This window comes from Octodon degus, unplaced genomic scaffold (genome assembly GCF_000260255.1).
Source record: "Octodon degus isolate 3935 unplaced genomic scaffold, OctDeg1.0 scaffold00126, whole genome shotgun sequence".
Taxonomy (NCBI): Eukaryota; Metazoa; Chordata; class Mammalia; order Rodentia; family Octodontidae; genus Octodon; species Octodon degus.
The window spans coordinates 5,818,782-5,839,805 of record NW_004524702.1 but is presented as its reverse complement, the minus strand read 5'-3'; the positions used below and the strand labels follow the sequence as shown (position 1 = coordinate 5,839,805).

General features: G+C 49.4%; 1 protein-coding gene across 4 annotated transcripts in view; it reads left to right on the top strand.

Moving 5' to 3' along the window:
- Window positions 1–3,722: 3,722 nt before the first annotated feature.
- The window catches only part of Cdc25a (cell division cycle 25A), a 20,676-nt gene continuing 3,374 nt past the window's right edge, over window positions 3,723–21,024 (top strand). Inside the window, exons 1-10 of one of the 4 annotated variants that reach the window (XM_023700790.1) lie at window positions 3,723–4,295; window positions 5,046–5,119; window positions 6,330–6,372; window positions 7,531–7,567; window positions 7,942–8,040; window positions 10,971–11,090; window positions 14,819–14,953; window positions 15,301–15,375; window positions 17,552–17,707; window positions 20,566–20,664. In XM_023700790.1, coding sequence (XP_023556558.1) covers window positions 4,126–4,295; window positions 5,046–5,119; window positions 6,330–6,372; window positions 7,531–7,567; window positions 7,942–8,040; window positions 10,971–11,090; window positions 14,819–14,953; window positions 15,301–15,375; window positions 17,552–17,707; window positions 20,566–20,664 — 1,008 coding nt within the window. In that variant the 5' untranslated portion in view covers window positions 3,723–4,125. Of the gene's footprint in view, window positions 4,296–5,045; window positions 5,120–6,329; window positions 6,373–7,530; window positions 7,568–7,938; window positions 8,041–10,970; window positions 11,091–14,818; window positions 14,954–15,300; window positions 15,376–17,551; window positions 17,708–20,565; window positions 20,665–21,024 lie in introns of all 4 variants that reach the window. The other 3 variants (XM_004640697.2, XM_023700791.1, XM_004640698.2) reach the window with 3 other exon arrangements.

Genomic DNA, 21,024 nt, shown 5'->3' with positions numbered 1-21,024 from the left:
TGAGAACGGGCTGCCTGCGTTAGCCAGGGCGTGAGCGCAGCTTCCCAGCCAAGAGAAGCTGGCTGCAGGGGTGAGGTGCGGCGGGAGCAGGGCACCCGACAAAGCTTCTCCATTGAGGTCTGGCAAGTTGTTAGGTTTGGTAGAGACAGAATAAACTCGTCCTGATCCGATCCTGGCCGCAACTCCTGGCTGGGGCTCCTCCCTCCCCCTGCGCTGCTGCAGGGCCCTGGAGAAGGTGCCCGACGAACTGCGGCAGCTCTTTGGTTACAGCACTGTGTTCCTTTTGCAGCGACAGACATAGGTCACCACCTACTCCTCACCCTTCAGTAGGCAGCACTGGATGCGGCTGGGGGCTCAGGCACAGGGCGTGCTTCTTCCTGATCTTGGGCACTGAAACAAAACAAAACAAAAAAATCAAGGCAAAACCGATTTTGCAGCTCAGGGGATCAAACCCAGGGGGGCCTTAGCGCTAAACTGTACTCTGCCGCTGACTTCTCCTCCCAGCCGCTATCAAGCCTTAAGACAAAACAAAACTAAACAGAGCTGATTGACCCTAAATTTTTGTTCTAATCCTTGGATCCTGGAAATGCTTGGCATGTTACTAATCCTCCAGGATGAGTGTGAGAGCCTTCCGGGCTTGGAGGGTTGGGTTTGTTGTGTGGGTTTCTTCCTGGCTGTTCTCTTTCTCCCCAGGACAGGGGACTAAACACAGGGTTTTCTCACTGACCTACATCCCACCCCCTGCCCCTTTTATTTTAAAGAGAAAAAACCCCACTGAAAACAATAATGTTAAATTTCAAAACCGGATAGTAGGTGAGTAACAGTGGTTAGTACATTGCTTATTGTTATCTTCAAAGTTTTTGCTCAAATAAATGTTGTTTGTTTTGGCTTTTTTTTTTTTTTTTTTTTTTTTTTTTGTGTGTGTGTGTGGTGCCAGGAATTGAACTCAGGACCTTGAGCTTACCAGGCATGTTTTGCCATTTGAACTCAGGGCCTTATACACTCTAGGCAAGCACTCTACCACTGAGCTACACCCCCAGCCCCCAGCCCCTGTCCACACTGCTCTTGAGCATTCCATGGCTAAATTTATCCTGCCTGTCTTCCAGGATGTTGGGATTGTCAGTGAACAGCACATCCAGCTTTTTTACTTTTTTTTTTTTTTCTCTGTTTTGCTCTTGAAAGAGAGAAAACAGGGGGCTGGGGAGATGGCTCAGTAGAATAAGTGCTTCCCTGGCAAGTGCAAGCAAGGGCCTGAGTTCAGTTCCCCGGTTCTGCCAACAAAGAAAAAGAGAAAATATAGAATCTTTCTCTGTAGTCCAAACAGGCTTTGAATTGGGGATATTCAGCTTTCTGAGTACTGAGATTACAGGCATGAGCCAGCATGGCTGGTATCAATGTGGTATTTTCATACACATATATGACATACTCTGATAATACCCATTTTCCGCTTCCCTTCTCACACCCTCTTCTCTTATTCCCTTCCTCTTTCATTTCTTTTGGAGACAACGCAGTTGAGGCTGGCCTCAAATTCACTGTCTAGTCCAGACTCCTTGATTTCTGGATCCTCCTGTTTCGGCCTCCTGACAACTGGAATTACAGGCATGTGCCACCATGCTAAGACTGATTAGCTGTATTTTCTAAAGCTGCAATTATTTTATATCACTCACATAATACGAAGTTTTGAAATAAAAGTTCTTAGAAGAAACATTTCATGGTAACCCTAAGGAGAGATAGTGATCATGGCATTTGAAGCATCCTAAAATAAATGCTTGAGGGGGCTGGGGAGATAGCTCAGTAGAACAAGCGCTTGCCTGGCAAGCACAAGGACCTGAGTTCAATCCCTGGTTCTGCCAATAAATAAATAAATGCTCTTTCAGCCCTCTGGGAGGTGGACAAAGGAGGATCAAAAGTTCCAGATGAGGATGGGGATACACCTCAGTGGTACTAGCACCTGCCTGGCAATCACAAGGTCCTGAGTTCAAAACCCTGTATAGCACCAAAAAAAAAAAAAAAAAAAAAAAAAAAAAAAAAAAAAAAGAAAAGAAAAAGAAAAAGAAACAAAGTTCCAGATGAGTTTGGGCAATTGGAGAATTACTGAGACCCTGTCTCAAATAAAAATAAAAGGGTAAAGATTTAGCTCAGCGCAAAGGCCCTGGTTTTTACCCACAGTACTGGGGGAAAAATAATCACACTCTGAGAAGTATATGTTTAGGCCAGGGAGATAGTTCCATGGCATAAGCGCCTGCCTGGCAAATGCAAGGTCCTTAGTTCAATCCCCGGCACCCCCTCAAAAAAAGTTTATGTTTAGTAAGAAAACCCACAAAAAACAAAAACAAATAGCAAGTAGTATATGTTTGCTCTGAAAATGCCTCCTACAGACAATTCCTTACTCAGGCTGGTTGCTGGACCTGCAGGTCTTTTTAAAAAGTTCTTCTAGGGGGCCGGGGAGATGGCTCAGTGGAATAAGCGCTTCCCTGGCAAGCGCAGGGCCTGAGTTCAATCCCCGGTTCCACCAGAATAAAAAATAAAAAATAAAAAATTTCTTCTAAGAGCCACTACAATCTGTCAGTGCAAACACTAGAAAAATAACCTCTAAAACCAGGACGTGTCCTTTCTCTGGATTATGTGGATGAAATGAAGTAATACAGATAGCTCACTTGGAACAGTCTGCAGCAGAAACACGACCTACCTAAAGGCTCTAGGAGTGCAGCAGGGGTGCGATTGAGGAAGGATAGAAAAAAAGGAATGATTCTGCTTTTTTTTTTGGAAAGCTTCCCCCCACCACCCCACCAAACAGGTACCAGGGATTGAATTGCCAGGCAAGCACTTATTATACTGAGCTATCTCCTAGGTCCTATTTCTGCTTTTTTTAAAAGACAGGGTTGCACCCAGCAGATCAGGCTGGCCTTGAACTCACCATGACCCGTGACAAGCCTCCTGTCTCAGCATCCCGAGGGTTGGGATTACAGGCATGCACCACCACACCTGGCTTCTGGACAAGAGCAAAGAATGCTGAAGCCCACAGCCCAGGCCAGACGGTAGAGCTCATGTCCACTGCGGAAAGCAGATCCTGCAGTGCAGGATCTATGCAGAATTAGTTGGGTGTAGTGCTGTACACCGTAATCCCAACATTTCAGGAGGCTGAAGTAAGAGAATCGACTAAGTTCAAGTCTTGCCTGGGCAGTTTCTGCAAGACCCTATCTCAAAAATTACAACAAAAAAAGGACTAATAATGTAGCACAGTGGCAGGAGCGCCTATGGGTTTGATCCCCAGGACTATCAAAAACCTAAAATAATTCCAGAAATAAGACCTCGGGATCCTAATCCATAGTACTGTATGGCTAACGTCAGAGCCAAGGCTATGTCCAATGAACTCCCCCTTGACGTTCTTTAAGGGTCGCGAGGCAGGCGCAGCCGCCTAAGGGGGTGGGAACTACACTTCCCAGCATGCAACGGGGACACGACATTCGGCCTTGTGCTGCGCCGCGCCAAGGACTTCTGGGAGTTTCATTGACCTCTGGGCCCCGCTCAAATCGACCCCCTCTTTTTCCCCCAGGTCCCGCCCCTCCGCCGAGTGACTGACCCGGCCGAGGACCAGGAGCTCCTTCCTTTTTCACTCTCATTGGTCCAATCTAGCTGCCATTCGAGAGACAGGAGAAAAAATTGCTTCCTGATTGGTGAATTCCGTTTGGCGCCAACTAGGATAGGGGGGCGGGGCAGTGGCGGTCCCTTGGAAGCAGCTAATACCGCGAAAAGCCACTTGGGCTGCAGAGGACAGAGGCGAAGGTCGGCGAGTTTCCTTCGACCCAGGACAGGAGCAAAGGCGTGAGAAACGTGAAAAGATTGGAGCGGAGACTTTGCTTCGAGGATCTCTCCCGCTCCTCTTCTGCGCCAGCATCGCCTGTTTAGATTTAGTCTTCAGGTTGCCGCCGCCCGCCCGCCTGGCCTCGCGGGGCGAGAGCGGAGCCCCGAGCTTGCGGCTGGATCCCCGCCCGCCCGCCGGCCCGCCCGCGCCGTCTGCCCGTGGCCGCTGCGTCCCGGAACCGCAGGGTCGCGTAGGGCTCTGAGCCGCGGGCGAGCAGCGGACGCAGAGGACGGAGCGGGAGCCGGGAGGCCGGCGCCGCCATGGAGCTGGGCCCGGAGCCCCCGCACCGCCGCCGCCTGCTCTTTGCCGGCAGCCCCTCTTCTGTGTCGCCCACGGCCGCCAGGCCGCTGTTGGGCGCGCCGGTGGCCGGGGGGCTTTCGCCTGTCACCAACCTGACGGTCACCATGGACCAGCTGCAGGGCCTGGGCAGGTAAGAGGTCGGGAGGACCCCCGCGGGGTGGCGGGTCGCCAAGGGCACCGTGCTGACCCAGGGGTGAGCTTCAAGCCCGAGCCAGGCCCAGGGAGGGATCTCTGCGTCCTCAGGTCACCTCTCCGCTCATTTGTGGCCTCGGCCCTGTCCGGGGAGCTCCTGGCCATCGCCACACTTCTCCCAGCGGAGCCACGCGCCGGACCGTGGTTTCCCTGAGCTTTGTTCCTTCCCAACAAAGGGAATTGCAGTTTTCTTACCCAGATCTTTGTGGCCCCTCGCGTTTCCAATGTCCACTTCTCTGTGACCCTTAGCCCACGCTTTTTGCTTAATCTTCCCTGGTGGAAATCTCTCTGCGCGTCTTACCGCCCCAGAGTGCACCCCACAGTGTTTCTGAGCTAGCTGGCTCCCCAGCAGTGGCATCTCATTTTCTGACACCTAGGTGTGATCTGGTCCCCATTCTCTAAAAGCAAAGCCTCCGGTCCCCTGTACCTTCTGCAGCTTGTCCCAGCACTGCACTCAGAGCATGGGCTCTTACTTAAAGAACACTCCAACACTGACCATCTTCGTTGTGTTCTCCATGTGGCCCAGGGCCACGCTCACCAGGTGCTCAGGGTGGCAAAATGGGGTCTTGTGGCCTGGCAGAGAAATTAGGGTGGTTCTGACAGCCTGGCTGTTCTCCGGCCCACCTGCGTGTGACCTTTAGCTTGTGTCCTGGGAATAGCTCACAGGAAATGTTCCTTTTGGTTTCAGCGAGTGTGAGCAGTCACTGGAGGCGAAAAATAGCAGTCTGCAGAGAATGGGCTCCTCTGAATCAACTGACTCAGGTATTTTGAGTTTTTGGAAACAAGACCTTGCTATGTTGTCATTGTGTAGTCCAGGCTGGCCTCCATCCTCCTGCCTCAGTTTCCTGAGTGCTTGGGTTTTGGACATCCTGTTGTTAGTCTTCACCCACCACGTGTCTGCTATGTGGGCTGCTGTACTGGAAATTGGAAATGTCCTTTCACCCAAGAACTGGAAGTGAGGGGCCAGGGGAGATGGCGCCAAAAACAAAAAACAAAAAAACCAAGAACTGGAAGGCATTCAGAGAATTTTTTTTTGGAACCGGGCATTGAACTCAGGCCCTTATGTTTGCCAGGCAAGTGCTTATTCTACTGAGCCATCTCCCCAGCCCCGAGAGAATCTCAAGGGTTATAATGAGGATGAGAGCATCGGGAGTGTAATCAAGTCATTTCAGTGATGAAGTGTGGAGGAAATGGGCCGTTCAGCTTTTGCTGCTGCTAAGTTCATATCGATGCAGCCTCGCACAGATGCGGTGTTTGGTACATGGGTTAGGAAACCGCCAAGAGCAGAAGCCCTAAAATGTAGTTAGTATGTATAGGGCCTTTTTTAGGGGTGTAATAGGGATGGGCTGAAACAGGGTTTCACTATGTGGTTCAGGCTGGCCTTGAGCACATTGTGGCCCAAGGATCTTTCCCTGCCTCTGCCTCACGGTTTTGTCTCATATTTTGGGTCCTCCTGCCTGAGCCTCCTGTATAGCTAGGATTACAGGCATGTGCTGGCGCACCTGGCGAATGGTTGCTGTTTTTTGGTGGTACGGGGATTGAACTTACTACTGAGCTACATCCTAGCCCCAAATTTGCGATCTCCTTGCCTTAGCCTCCCAGTGTGCTGGGGTTACAAGCAGTGAACCACCCTACCCAAATAGTTTATGCTTTTCATAACCTCCAGTTAGACATATAATTTGATAAAATACTTGAAATCAAGATTATTGCAAGAAAAATGGTGGGTTTTTGTTTTTGTTTTTTTTTTCCCCATAATTGGAACTCATTAAAAGTTTGGGTGGTTTACCTGGCTATCCAAACAATTATGCTGTAAAACAATTTAATTTAGCCTTTCCCCAAGTGTGTTTGTCTTGCCAGTATTTTCCAAGTAAAGTAATCATTGAATACTATAAAGGTGGTATGGATTTAGTTTAGCAAAGAAATAGTGTTGTGTGCATTATTTCCTGAGCAATGGTTTTCTTTTCCCACACAGGTTTCTGTCTGGATTCTCCTGGGCCCTTGGACAGTAAAGAAAAGTAAGTATTCACTGCTTTGAAACATCTTTGCTTAGAAACCTTCCTTAATGTGAAAGTGAAATTCTTGCTGTGCTGGAGTGGAGCCCTAGAGTGAGCTGTTCTAGACGCCTGGATCCTAGAACAGTAGCATCTTGAGAATGAGAAGTTTGTGTTAGCACCTTTGAGAACTTTTTCTCCTTCATTTTAGCTGTAATTTAGGTGTTTGTGGGTCTAACCTAAACCCTTCTACCTTCTGATGTTGAAAACCTTAAGAGAATGTGCGCTTTTGGTTTTAAAGATCTGGTAGTCAGGCTGTGTAGTCAGGCTCGTGGCAGTCCTCTTGCCTCAGCCTCCCGGGTGCAGAGATTATAGGCATGCCCCACCGCACCTGGCAAGAGAATGTGTGTACTTTAAAGAAAGAAGACTCCAAGTCTTTTTGAGATGACCCATCATTAATTAAATTGCTAAACTGGGGCCAGGGACACAACTCAGCAGCATAAGCACTTGCCTGGCAAGTGGAAGGTCCTGAGTTTGATTCCTGGTACCGCAAAAATAAATAAGTTGTACTCAAGGGATGAGGTTTATTGTGTTAGGTCACTAAATTTTTTGTCCTTTTTTTTACGCCCCTTGGTACTGGGGATTGAAGCGGGGGTCTTCACACTGAGCTATAGAGTCTCACTGTGTAGTGTAGTTCAGCTCAGCCTTGAACTAGCAGTGATCCAAGCACTGGCATTACAGCCATGTGTCACAATCCCCACCCCGTTTTAAAAATTTTAAGACAGACTCTTAAGTTATTAAGTTATCCAGGCTGACCGAGCCTGCAGTCACACCTTCAGTCTCTTATTGCTGGGATTACAGGTGTGTGCTAGCATGCTCAGCTGGTTTGTTCTTTTTTTTCTCTCTCTCACTGTACCAAGGATCGAACTTAGTACCTTGCACTTGCCAGGCAGGCACTTACGCTGCTGAACTGTCTCCCCAGCCCCTCAGCTGGTTTGCTTTTTTACCTCGAGCTTCATGTTTGGGCTGAAGGAAGTCCTTTCTCCCATCTCCTGGTAAAATGGGAATCTGTTTAACACCCCCCCACCCCAGCTTCAGTCTAAACTGTGTGTCTGCTAATATATATGCATAACCTCTTGGGATGCTCTCATTCTAATTATTTACCTTCTGGTCTTATTCTAGCCTTGGGAATCCCCTGAGAAGAATACATTCCCTACCTGTAAGTTAGTTCTTGGTTATTTTGAACTAATGCCCATCATTTCCTGCTCAAGTGAGGAAGGGAAAGCTGCTATTTTGCAGTCTTAGAAGCACTTAGGATATTCCAGAGCAGCTGAGTAATGGCTGCCTCTTTAGGACTTTGTCCTCCGTCAGTTTTATCAACCAGGAAGTTTTTGTACGAATGTCCTTGCGGGGTGGAGGTGGCACTGTAACTAGCTTTGAAAGGGCTTGGGCCTTGTGAGATTGGGTGCATTTCCTGTCCTGTTCAGCTACGACTGCTCCTTGTGGAGAGCCAGCTGCCCTGCCCCCCAGTTAGGAGCTTAGTCTTCCAGTCCATTCTTCCTTATGTGTGCTTTCCTTCCTTCACTTCAGCAGAAGCTCTTGGGATGTAGCCCAGCTCTGAAGAGAAGCCATTCTGACTGTGGTGACCATGACATCTTTCAGCTCATTGACCAGGATGAAAACAAGGAGAATGTGAGTGGCGCCTGGGTGCCGACCTGGCGGGGGAAGCCTGTGAAGCTCTGTCAATTAGAAGAGGTGGCCTTGGCCTGCTTCTTTTATAATTTTACTTTAGTCTTTGGTACTGGGTAGTGGGTAATAGGTTTTTTTCAGGTGCACAGCACAGCAGAAAAACAGGTCCATTTTTCTTTATGTGTGCTTTCAGAAAAAAGGAAGGATCTTTATTTTCTTTGAGGACACGCAGAGAATGTGGGGAAGGATAAAGAATTTTCTCATTTGGAACAAAGGCAGGCTGAGGCTTTCATGGCCTGTTGCCAGGGGTGGAGTTTGGAGGGGATGTTTAGATATCCCTGAGGAGCTGAGTGGGGGCTTCCCTGAGGCTGCGGGAGGGGTGAAAGGAAATTGCACCCTGGGCTGAGTTGGAGAAGAAGGGGGAGGTGGTTTTGGGAAGATGGGCTTTTGTTTTAAGGGCTTCAGCCATGTTAGAAGACCACCATGATGATTTTAGCAATTCATACTAGGGCCAGAACCTATCAGTGGGTGGGACTCCAGGACCTTCATGCTCAGCTACATTCCTAGCCTTTCTGTTTTGTTTTATTTTATTTTTGTCTTTTTGAGACAAGGTCTCACTGTGTAGTTTTGGCTGGCCTTGAGCTCACTTTGTAGCCCAGGCTGGTCTTGAACTCTGCAGCTATCCTCCTGTCTCAGCCTCCTCAGTACTGGAATTACAGGCATGCTCTACTACCTGCCCAGTTTAGAGGCCCTCCCTGCATTATCAGGAGTAGTTGAACTTATGTCCAGGCGCTTAGACTGCCAAGTTGTCTTCCCAGCCTTGTATTTTATTTTGAGACAGGGTCTCACTGAGTTGCCCAGGCTAGGTTTAAATTTACAGGGGCCAGGGAGATAGCTCAGTAGAATAAATGCTTGCCTGGCAGGCACATGGTCCTGAGTTCAATCCCTGGTACCGCAAAATAAATAAATAAATAAATTTATAAATCGTTTGTCAGCCTCCCAGATTTCTGGGATTATAGGCGTGTGCCACCATGTCTGGTCTCCTTTTTTTACTTTTTGCAGTACTGGGGATTAAACACGGCTTTCACGCTGAGCTGCACTTCCAACCCTTTATTTTTTATTATGAAATAAGGTCTTGTTAAATTGCTAATTTACCCAGATTGGGCTCAAACTTCAGATCAGATTGTCCTGCCCGAGTCTCCCAGAGGGATGAGATGCCAGGCATGTGTGGTGCCAGCCCTGATCCCCTCTTAAGATCTGATAAGGGTGATTTTGTTCTACACAGGCATCCAAAAAATGAAGGTTGCAATGCTGGAGACCTAATTCAGGATATTTGCACTGAGCTACATCCCTGCCCATCTCTTTTTAAAATTTGCAGATGGGTCTTGCTAAATTGCCTGGGCTAGACTTGAACCTGGAAACCCTCCTGCTTCAGCCTCCCAGAGTGCTGGAATTACAGATGGGTTTTTCTTTCCCCCCTCTTCCCTGTTACGGTTCTACGGCTCACTGACCTTACAGTCTCATGGTGTATACAGCTGTCTGCCTCCACAGACCCTCCTGACTGTCTGGTTTGGCCTTGGGGCTGTGGTGGAGGACAAGCATGGAGATGGCTTCTAGCCTCAGCGCCTGTCCTCTGTGGCGCTACACTGAGCCAAGGCTGCACTCCCAGAGCGAGGCTTATCCACACTGGGAGAATGCACTGGTGGCACTGGTGGCGAGGAGCATCTTCTGCAGTTGTCCTGTCCCCTTGGGTGACTGGGGCATACCATTTAGCCTGAAGACCTATTCTGTACCACAGGGCAGTCAGGATGTGTCTGTAGGCTAAGTGATTTAGTACACAAAAAGTACTTGGTTGGCAGTTACAGAAACTGATTCTAGCTGTTGCTTCATGTAGGAACAAATCTGTCAGCCTGTGGTGGTGCACGCCTGTGAGCCCGAGACCCCAGCACTCGGGAGGCTGAGGCGGGAGATTTGCTGAGTTCAAGGCCAACTTGGACTCCGTAATGAGGCCTTGTCTTCAAAACCAAAAGGAACCCGTTCTTGTGCTTGTGTTGGGATGGGGGCACAAAGTGCTTTTGAACGAGTGGAACCCTCTTAGCCTCCTGTCCCACGGGGCTTTCATCCCACCTCGTGAGAGAAGTGTCCGCAATAAACAGACCTGGAGGGAGTTTTGTTTGGCGATTTTGTTTTCTTCCTTTCTTCCAGAACCAATGTCTAAACCCAGAGTGTTCATACTGAGCTACATCCCAAGCCTTTTTTATTTTTGATTTTTGGACACTCACCAGGTTGCTGGCTGTTTCCTAGTCTGGGCTCACACATCATGTCCTCCTGTTCTAGCCCTCTAGAAAGCTGAGGTTACAGGTGTGCACTAACACCAGCACAGTGACAATTTTTTGAGTGGAAAAACACGTCTCCTGCAGGTAGGAAGGAGTAAAAAACATGCCATCCTCAAGCAGCTATAAGTCTGGGTTCAAAGTTTAATTTTATTTATTTATTTATGTGTGTGTGTGGCCAGCTCAGCCCACCAGGGGGCGGGGCTGGCTGGCATGTGGTGCTGGGGGATTGAGCCGCGGTCCCTGTGCTTTGCTAAGCTTGTTCTAAGTAGGTGCTTTAGACCACTGAGCCATCTCACCAGCCCCTGGGTTCAAAGTTTAGACTGTTCACCAGCAGTGTACTGAGGTGATGTGGATTTTGAGAAGTTTGTGTTCCACATACGCCCTTGGCAGATACTGTGCATTAGGAAATACTGTTATGGAAAAGATGCTGCCTCATTTTTGTTAATTGTTACCGTGTCCCTGGGGACCAAGATGCACCTGGCTTGGTGGGGCAGAGCCGAGCAGCGCCCCTCCCCTTGCCTCTCCCCTCAAGTCAGAGCCAAGCCCCTCGAGCTGGTTTCCGTGAACAGTAGCTGCCTGAACTGCACTGTCTTGCAGGAAGCCTTTGAGTTTAAGAAGCCACTCAGACCCTCGTCCCGTGGCTGCCTGCACTCCCGTGGACGTGAGGAGGGCAAAGAGCTCTTCACACAGAGGCAGAACTCTGCCCCGGCTCGGATGGTACGTGTGCTGGCTCCTGGTGGACGGACGGAAAGGCACCTTTTTTTTTTTTTTTTTTTTTTGGTTTTTGGTTTTTGTTTGCTTTTGGGTTTTTTGTTTTGTTTTTAGATAAGGTCTCACTGTGTAGTTCAGGTGGCCTCTTAATTGGCAGCTGTCTTCCTACATTGGCTTCACAAGGATTTGTCATGGGCCACCACACCCAGGGAAAGCAGCCTTTTGACCCCAGGCTGAAGATAAGGTAGTACTAACTGCTTATTTTATATTTGGAAGCATTCTTGGTATTTTTGCCATCTGCAGAGCAGATGGGGAGAATCAGGAGTGTTGGGTCAGGGGATCTGCTGGAGTACTGGGCCTTTGTTCTGGGAGAAGAATCTGAAGCCCCCTGGCTGAGTCTCCAGGATAGGATTGTGTTCATTACAAGCAAACCATATTCTTTGCAATGCCCCCTAAGTGCTGAAGTATTTCCAAAGGAGTGATTTTATTTGGAGATTATTTGTCTTTTTAAGGGTGGTTTATTAAGAACTGATATCTCACCTATAATCTAAGCACTCGGAAACTAAGGCAGGAGGACTGCAAATTTGAGCTTAATTTGGGCCACTTAACAGTTCAGTGAGATCCTGTCTCAAAAAAAAATTGATTAAAAGTGTTGAAGAGGGTGGGCATGGTGGTGCATACCTGTAACCTCAGCGACGGGAGGCTGAGGTTGAAAACCATTGTGAGTTTGAGACCAGCCTGGGCCACAAAGTGAGCTCAAGGCCAGCTTAAGCTGCTTAGTGAGACCCTGTTTCAGAAAGAAAACAGAAGGTTGGTGATGTAGCTCAGTCTGAAGATCTCACACATAATACCCAGCTCTGCAAAAAGGAAAAAAAAAAGACTGCTTGGCAGTCTTAGGGGTCACTTGTTCCAGCTGTTTACGTCCCAGATTGTTCTTTCTTCTGGTTTCCTACTGCTGGTCTGCACTGGTCGGCTGACAGTGCGTCTGTTTCCACGGGAGGTTCTACTTGAGCACAGTGACCACATTTGGTGTCTAGGTCTTTCTGGGTGCTTGGATACAGAAATACACATATCCGGTCTGGCTTGTGGATTGAGGCGCAGGTCAGCAGTGTTGCTGCGGAGTCTCGCATGAGTCGTCATAGGCCTGCGAGGTACCTGGAGTTACTACCTCGGATGAAGAAGGAATCATTAGAGGGGTTGAGTGATTTGCCAAAAACACCAAGAGAAGACTAGCACTTAGCAAGCCATCTAGGGTCCCAAGGACATGGTGACAGTGAGGGCTGGGTGTCAGCCTGACTGCCTTTAGCATACTGGAGACCAAGCACCAGCATTCTCTGCGATCCCTTGGTCATCTCATGGTAGGAGAAAGAGGCAAGGTTAGAAATGAAAAGCTCTCAGAAAGTTAGTCTCTGGTTTGGCTTTTGGTCACGTTGGAGGGTGCTCTTGTGTCCTTGCTGTTGGACTCCCAAGTCATGTCTCCTTAAGGACTGCTTGCTGTAGGAAGGGGGAAAAGTTGCGGGCCCCCGCCAGTAAAGTTACCAGTACTTGACCTGCCAGTTTGCTCCGAATGCCCCTAGGGAGGAGCACATGCAGCCCTGGCAAGCTCCATTCGTGTCACCCAGAGTGACCTGGCTGTGGGTGGGGCTTAGGAAGCGGTTCAGAAAGCTGGAGACCACTGCAGGGCTGGCCTTTGTGCCCTAGTGACAGGGCCCTAAGGAGTCCTTTTGGGACTTAGTGTAAGGATTGCCTTGTCACGGTTAAAAAAATCAAATGCAAGTATCTCTTTTAACTTTTCTCTAGCTTCTAAAATCTGGAAAGTAATTTAGTTTTAGCGGTATTCTATCTGGATTTTTTTTTTTTTTTTTAATTTTTATTTTAGGGAAGGGTCTATAGGATGTGCAGGGTCTCACTACTAGATCTGACTCCTAGTGATCCACCTGTTTATAGCCTCCCAAGAGCTGGGATTGCAGGCGTGTGCCACCACGCCCAGTCTCAATTGCCGTCTCAGCGGGCCCCATGGGCAGGGCTGGGATCGAACCCCAGCCCCTCCACTGAGCTATTTGGCCAGCCCCCCCCCCCTTTTGATGTAGATTTATGAGTAATTTGGGGGTTTTGCTTTGGGGTCTTTCCCTCTAAATATTTTAGGCTTTAGCCATGTGTGTTGGCACACACCCATAATCCCAGCACTCAGGAGGGTTCTGTCTTGACAGAAGGAATGCCTTGAGTTCAGGGACAGCCTGAACTGCACAGGGGGACCCTGTCTCTAAAGCTAATAATAATAATAAACAACTTTTTTTATTTACCTTTTTTGGTGGAACCGGGGATTGAACTCAGGCCCATGCGCTTGCCAGGGAAGCGCTTATTCTGAGCCATCTCCCTGGCCCAACAACTTTTTTTTAGGTTTTATATTGAGGATTAATTTTTTGGTGGAACCGGGGATTGAGCAACAAAACAAAACCATAGGTCTGACATTTTTATTGCAGGAACAGTTCTGTCTCCTAGGGGGGTGGCATAGTGTTCCAAAGAGCTTAGGTTCTGGTGTCAGATTAGGCATGAGATTTTGGTAAGCATCCGTTTTCTAGAAGAGAAAGACTTACTGGGCACAGATGCCGCGATGCTTCCATGTAGTCCTCTAGCTACCAAGGGCCTGGGGCAGAAGGGTGGCTTAACTCTGAAGTTCAAGGCCAGCCTGGTCGGTTTGAGGTTCCATCTCCAAAAGGAAAAAAATTGGGCACGGGGGATCTACCTCAAACTCAGTGCTGCACTCTGGAGGCTGAGGCAGGAGTATCATGGTGAGTTCAAGGGCCAGCCAGAATTGGAGGGAAACCCTGTTTTTAAAAAGGGGCCAGAGGGAGCCTGGCCCTAGCTCAGTTCTTTAAGTGTCTGCTTCCACAAAGCTGTCAGCCTCAGGTTGTTGTAGTTCGATCCCCACAACCTTCCAGCCAGCCAAAAGTGCCCTGAAGGCATTGGAGGAGTAAGAAAAAAAATCCTTATTCCATTTTTAGGGCCAGGGAGATGGCTCAGTAGAATAAGTGCTTCCCTGGCAAGTGCAAGGACCTGAGTTCAATCCCCAGTTCCACCAAAAAGGGGGGGGGGCAGAATAAGTAAAGGAGTAACTAAAGGACATAAGTGATGCGTGCCAATAATCCCACCACTTGGGAGGCTGAGGCAGGAGGCTCGAGTTTGAGTTGGTCTGTGTTAGATAATAAGTGAGGCCAACCTGGGCTACATTAGTAAGATCATGTCCGGAAAAAGGAAGGAAGGTGTACTGTAGGAAGCTTGCCAAGCTCAAGCCAGCCTGAGCAGTTGAGTGAGACTGTCTCAAATAAAAAAATAACGGTGCCAGGGGATAGTTCAGCAGTCGTAGCACCTGCCTGGCGCGAACCAGATTCAATCCCCAGGACTGCATGCTGTGCCAACCACTGAAACCAGGTGTCATACACACCTGTAATCCCAGCCCTGGGAAGGCTGAGACAGGAGGATCACTAAGAGGCCGAGTTGCTTAGTAAGACCCTGTACTAAATAAATAAAATTTAAAAATAATAAAGGGCTGGGGCCTGGGGCTAAAGCTCAGTGTAAAGGCCCAAGGCTTAATCCTCAGTACCACAAAAAAGCAAAACAAAAGAACAAAAGAAGAATGAACAATCCTCACAATACTAAGGCTTAAACTGTTCTGTGGTAATTCTTCAGTACAAAGCTGAACAGCTGGTTCTTTGTTCTTTGTTTCCTTTTAGCTTTCCTCAAATGAAAGAGATAGCAGTGAACCAGGGACTTTGGTTCCTTTCTTTATGCCGCAGTCACCTGCGACAGCCACTCTGTCTGATGAGGATGATGGCTTCATGGACCTTCTTGATGGAGAGAACCTGAAGGTACCCTGTGCGTGTGCATCTGCACTCCTGCCCTCCAGCCACCCCCACGATGTCAGCAGGCGTGCATGGAGAGGCAGCTCCTGCCTGCTGGGTTGGGAGGGTCACAGGACACCCTGTGCTGCTCCTCACCTTGGAAGAGTTGACCAAAAACATAAGGAGAGTGTAGGTTGGGTGCCAAGTGGCAGCAGACTGAAGGACCTCAGGAGACCTACCCGTCCACCAGAGGCTGTCAGCTGCCCCAAACTGTGGGGCGTGAGGGCAGGGGAGACTGGTGTAGTGTCTGTGATACTGGATGGGTTTCAAACTGCCACTCCCACATCTCCCTAAAGCCAGTTTTCTCCCTGCAGAATGACGAGGAGACCCCGTCATGCATGGCCAGCCTGTGGACCGCTCCCCTGGTCATGAGAAGAGCACCAAATCTTGTGAGTCCCCCAGGGCAGCCTTGGCTGAGCATAGCCTGAGGCGGATGCAGCACCTCCGCTTCCTGCACACTGACTGACTTTGAAGACTACATCTCCTGAGCCTGTTTCCTCATCTGTGAAACAGGGACTGTGGGTTTGGAGCAGCAAGTGTTTTTCTGGCTCATGAAGTCTAGGGAGTGTGGAAAAAAACCAATCTGAAGCATTTAGCCTGAAGACCTCTAGCTTTTTGTAGCTCATTGTATTGTCCCTTGTATGCCACAGCACAGCACCTGACGCGCTATGATATCTCACAGAATGGTTCTGTTCTGACTGAAAATCTGTCTCCTGTCTGTTCATCATAAACCCCAGTTTCTGTCACGGCGACATTTTCCTGTGTACAAACACGGAGAAATGGAGTGCTGGCTGTCACCATAGTGTAGATTCAGACCTATATTCTCCTTGGTATCATACAAATTCAAAGTGGTAACTTTGATCAGGGAGATAGCTCAGTAGAATAAGCGCTTGCTTGGCAAGCTCAAGGTCCCGAGTTCAAATTGATAGCTTTGGGGAGGGTGGCTCCAGCTCACCTTGGACTAACTCTAGTGTAGGTTGGGCTTGAGCTCACGTCAGTCCTTCTGCCTCAGCTTCTCACATACTGAGGATACAGATGTGCACTGCCACGCTTTCCTTTTGATCGCTGTTCACCTAAGTTATAAATAACATGCAAATGTGCTATAACTTTGGGGCTCCTTATGGATTATAGAAGCTCTTTTTTTTAGCTGGGAATCAAACTCGGGACGTTGGGCTCACTAGGCAGGTGCTGTGCTGCTGACCTATATCTCAGGCTGGGTTGTAGGTTATAGTCATGCAGTGTGGATAGCTTTTGAGGAACTAGGTTGAACTAATACAAATAATATTAGCTGTAAAATTATATACGGAAGAATGCTTGGGAGGGGACCATTTTATAAGTCAGGTTTAAAAATCAAATAGGGCGCCGGGGAGATGGCTCAGTAGAATGTGTTTGCCCAAGGGCCTGGTTCCACCCCCCCCTCAAAAAAAAAATCATGAATGGATAATCCCAGTACTGGGAGGCTGAGGCAGGAAGATTGTGAATATGAAACCAACCAGAGCTACATAAAAAGAACCTTTATTGAAGGAAAAATCATGAGCCAGGGAGTCTTGTGGGATCTTAACAGTGAGAAATTAACTTTCACAAGTGCTTCCTGGCAGAGCCAGGCATAGTGGCACTTACCCGTGACCACAGCAGGGCTCGCAGTGAGTTCGAGGGCATCCACGCTCCATGGCCAGGTTCGGCATCGCTGGCAGCACACTAGGAAGTGAGCTTCTGGAAGCCTCCCCTCATCCTGTGTGCCTCACTGAGGTGGGGCTAGGGGGCGGTCCCGGCAGAAGGGAAGCAGCTCTTCCTGCGCTGCTCAGATGGGCTGTGGACTGAGGCAGGGCTGGCTTTGTTCTGTTTTTGTGGAGCTGGGGCCTGAACTCAGCTGCTTGGTTGGTTCCAGGAGACTGAGGCAGGATTGAGTTTGAGTCTAGCCCTGCAGCTCAGCAACTTGGTGAGCTGTGTCTCAGAGGGGGAAAAGACTGGAGAAGTAACTCAGCATGAAGGCCTCGTACCCTGAAAAGTGAAGACCTCATGAAGGAAAGGGGGTCTGTTGCTCTGTCCGCGCCTCCCCCTTCCCTTGGTGACAGTGTCTTGGTAACTGGCATCTGCTTATAGTGCATGCAGCCCAACCATGCCAGCTTTTCTAGATTGAGGTATAGTATTAAAACCTGCTTGGGGCTGGGAGATGGCTTAGTGGAATAAGCGCTTCTCTGGCAAGCGTGAAGACCCGAGTTCAATCCCTGGTTCTAAAAAAAAAAAACAAAAAACCTGCTCAAGGGTCCAGGGCTATAGGTCAGTGGCGCGGCACCTGCGCTGCTCCAGAGGACACCCCAAAATAGCGGCCTTGCCTGGCCTGTGACACCTCTAGGCCCCATAGACGAAGCTGTGGTGCAGGAAGAGTTCACGGCTCCAGGCTATACGTGCTGAGCACCAGTGCAGTGGCAGGGTGGGCTGGTGACTTGCTTGGCCTGTCCCCAATCTCCCAGTGACCTTGGACCATGCAAAGAAGCCTTCGGTTTCCTGGACTCCCGTGGAGAAGCTTTTCACAAAGGATGTTGCTGTCTTTCTCTCCTAAAGGGTACCCGATGCCAGCGCTTTGATGCCCCCACCTTGTGTAGCCTGAGCCCTCGGCCTGTGCTGAAGAGACCAGAGAGCTGGCAGGAGGACTCCCCCTGGGGGGGCACAAAGCGGAGGAGGAGCGCAGCTGGGGCCAGTCCTCAAAAGGGCCCGGAGGTGAGGCCAGCTGCTGTACTCCCCTGGCAGCCTCCGGGTGGGGCTCTTTCTCTGCTGAGGCGTGCTGTTTTGTCTTTGCCATTTTCATTTTGTTTCAAGTATATTCATGATTGCCTTTGAAGGCTGTTTGTCTATTTTGAGACAGGGTGGTTCTATAGGTCAGGCTGGTTCTGTTTGTTCGGTGTTTTTTTTTTGTTGTTGTTTTTGGCGGAACTGGGGATTGAACTCAGGCCCTTGCGCTTGCCAGGGAGGCGCTTATTCCACTGAGCCATCTCCCCAGCCCCTATAGTTCAGGCTGGCTCTGAACTCACTGTGTAGCCCAGGCTGGCCTCAGACTGCGCGGGGCCTCCTAACTCAGCCTCCCGAGGGCTTGCTGGGGTTAAAGCCGTGTATTACTACCCCCGCAGGTTGAAACCTGTTGAAGATCCTTGCCAGAATATTCCAGCTTCTGTTCCTAGTGCGGGATCTGTGGTCTCCTGTTCCAGGAGAGGTTTTGCTGGCTCTTGGCATGAACGGTGACTTTTCTTCATCTATCTCTTGTGTTTTGGACTTTCCTGGGCCCCTGTGACTGTCCAGGGGCCTTGCAGCCTCGAGCCTGCCCCTGCAGGTGGGAGCAAACGGTCCCAGCGAGGTGCGAGTTGGTGGGCATGTGGAGGTCTCTGAATGCCTCTTCCCCACAGCGGTGGAGCGGGACTATAATCTTTTCTATGGTCTTTAGCTGGATGGTGGACTGTTTTTTTTGTTTTTGTTTTTGTTTTTGTCCTGAGATTGTTCTTTGTCTTTGTCTAAAGAGAACAGACTAGAATTTTTTACTAAGTTGTCTTATTAGTACATTTTGGGTACTTATAATGACCACATTCATCATAGGGAATTTGTACCTGTGCATGATACAGCTTTTCCCCCATTCCCCTATCCTTTCAATCCTTGGGTGTTTTGGTTTTTTTTGTTTTTTTTTAAATCTTTAGGGCTAGAGATACATACAGCTCAGTGGCATAAGGGCCTGCCTGGCAAGTGCAAGATCCTGAGTTTGATCCCTGGCACCAACAAAACAAAAGAAAACTTTTATTCATTTATTTATTTGGCACAGGGTCTTGCTGTGCAGCTCAAACTTGTAGTGATCCTCTTGTCTCAGCCTCCCCAGTGCTGGGACCACAGATTTGTTCCACCACTCCTGGTCTCGATGGCCTGTACTGCATGCAGCACCAGGGACCAAACCCAGGCCCTTGTGCTTGCCAGGCAGATGCTTAGACCATCAAGCTGTCTTCTCTTTTGCTTTGAGGTGTTGGCCTACGCAGCTCAGACTCTATATTGATCCTGTTTTCAGCCTCTCAGCGCTGGGATTACAGGCACCACCATGCCTGGACTCCTTGGTCGGTTCACCATGCATCCTTACATTTTACGTATGTAAAACTGCTTAAGACTGGGTGCTTAGGTGGGTGAAAACAGGAGGATCACTACCACTCCAATCTACGTAGTGAGACCCTGGAGATCCTGTACTAAATACATTAAGAAAATAAAAAATTAAAAAAATGCTCTAAAAATTACTGAAATGGAGCTTGTATGGTGGTGTGCCCCTGTAATCCCAGCACTTGGGCTTACACTTGGAGGCAAGAGGATCATGTAGTTCAGGCTGGCAAGTTCAAGGCCAGCCTGAACTACATAGCAAGATCCTGGGAGACTATGAATGTATTGCTGGGCTCTGGGACTTCCAAAATTAGTGTTTTGGGGGTTGGGCATGGTGCCACAGGCCTTGAGGTCAGCCTAGGCTACCTAGTGCAGTCTTCTCAAAAAAAAGAAAAGGCTAGATTTTTATTTACTTATTTATTTTTCTTTTTGTCCTAAGGATTGAACTCAGAGCCTTTGGACTGAATTACATCCCTAGTTCTTCCTGCTTTGAGGGAGGGTTTTGGTCAGTTGCTTAAACCTGGGATCTTCCTTCCTTAGTTTGCTAGAGCACTGGGCGGGCAGGGTGGCACCACTGCGTCTCGCCGGGGTGCAGAGCAGGGAGCCAGGGGGTTGGACCGGGCTGGCACACACTCAGCAAGCCCTGTCTGCGCTACGCCGCGTCCCCTAGCCAGTATTGCTTCTGGAAACGCTTGTTAGATGAAGTAATGAATCTGGGCTCCGAACAGCAGCTGCCCACGTACTGTGCTCCCTGATCTGAGCAGATACTATCACCCATGAAAAATTGCCAGAGAAACACAGCCCGGACCTAATCGAGCCTCTTGGGAGTCTAGGTTTACAGGCACCTGAGGGATGGAAGACCATACATGGTAGATGCCACTTCCATGTGCATGGGGTGGCAGCTCGAGTTCTTCCACCAGTGCAGGGGAAAACAGGCTGAGTGTGGGTGCTGGTCAGGGGTGCAGCACACTCAGGGCTGGGGTGCAGTTAGCCCGTGCAGGCCTGGGCTGGAGCCCTACTCCCATGAACCAGCCGCAGGGTATGAGCCTTACTTCAGTCTGGACCCAAATGAATAAGTGGAAAATCATCAAAGAGGTAGTGAGGGAGAAACTGAAGCCAGAGCAGGTGTCTGATATCTGAAACTAAGAAGCGATGGCCAGCCAGGCTGGCACAGGCGTGTAGTCCCAGCACTACGTGGCTGAGGCGGGAGAATCACAAGTTGAGGCCAGCCTGGTCAGCCTACGGTTGAACCCAGGTCCTTCGCACTGAGCTGCTGTTTCCCCACATGCACACTGGCGCACACTCCCACTCCCCATTCAGTCAAGGAAGAACTGATTTGCTCGACCCAGGCATTCATTCATGTATCAGCCTCCGGCTTGCACGCACCTGGGAGCGTTCCCCGAAGTTCTGCTCAGAGCCGTGGACTCATTGTCCATCTTCGTTGGTTTTTCCAGATTCTGCACCACTCTTTATCCCTGGTGCCTTCCCCCAGAGGGACCATTGAGAACATCCTGGACAGTGACCCCCGGGACCTCATAGGCGATTTCTCTAAGGTGAGTGCATGCTGAGTGCTTAGTCAGACTGAGAGACCCGTGCTGGTGCTGCTGGGAGCCCCTGGAGCTTGTTCAGAACGGGGTCGAGGGAGGCTCTCCCACACAGGTGCCCACTGGTCCCTGTGGCACTGATTGGGGGCCTCCATGTGCAACTGTACACCACCTGGTTCAAGCCAAGAGCAGGCTCTGAGACCTGGGCTCCTGGTCACTGAATAGCAGGGGTGAAAGCAGGTGTGGCTGCTGGAAGTGTGTCCAGAGGCCTGCGCCGGGACTTGCATGTTCTGCTCTCGGGAAGCCTGGTTCTGCGCTTCTGAGGACCTGTTGGCTCAGTTTCGTTTCATTTTGTGTTTTATTTTTTTT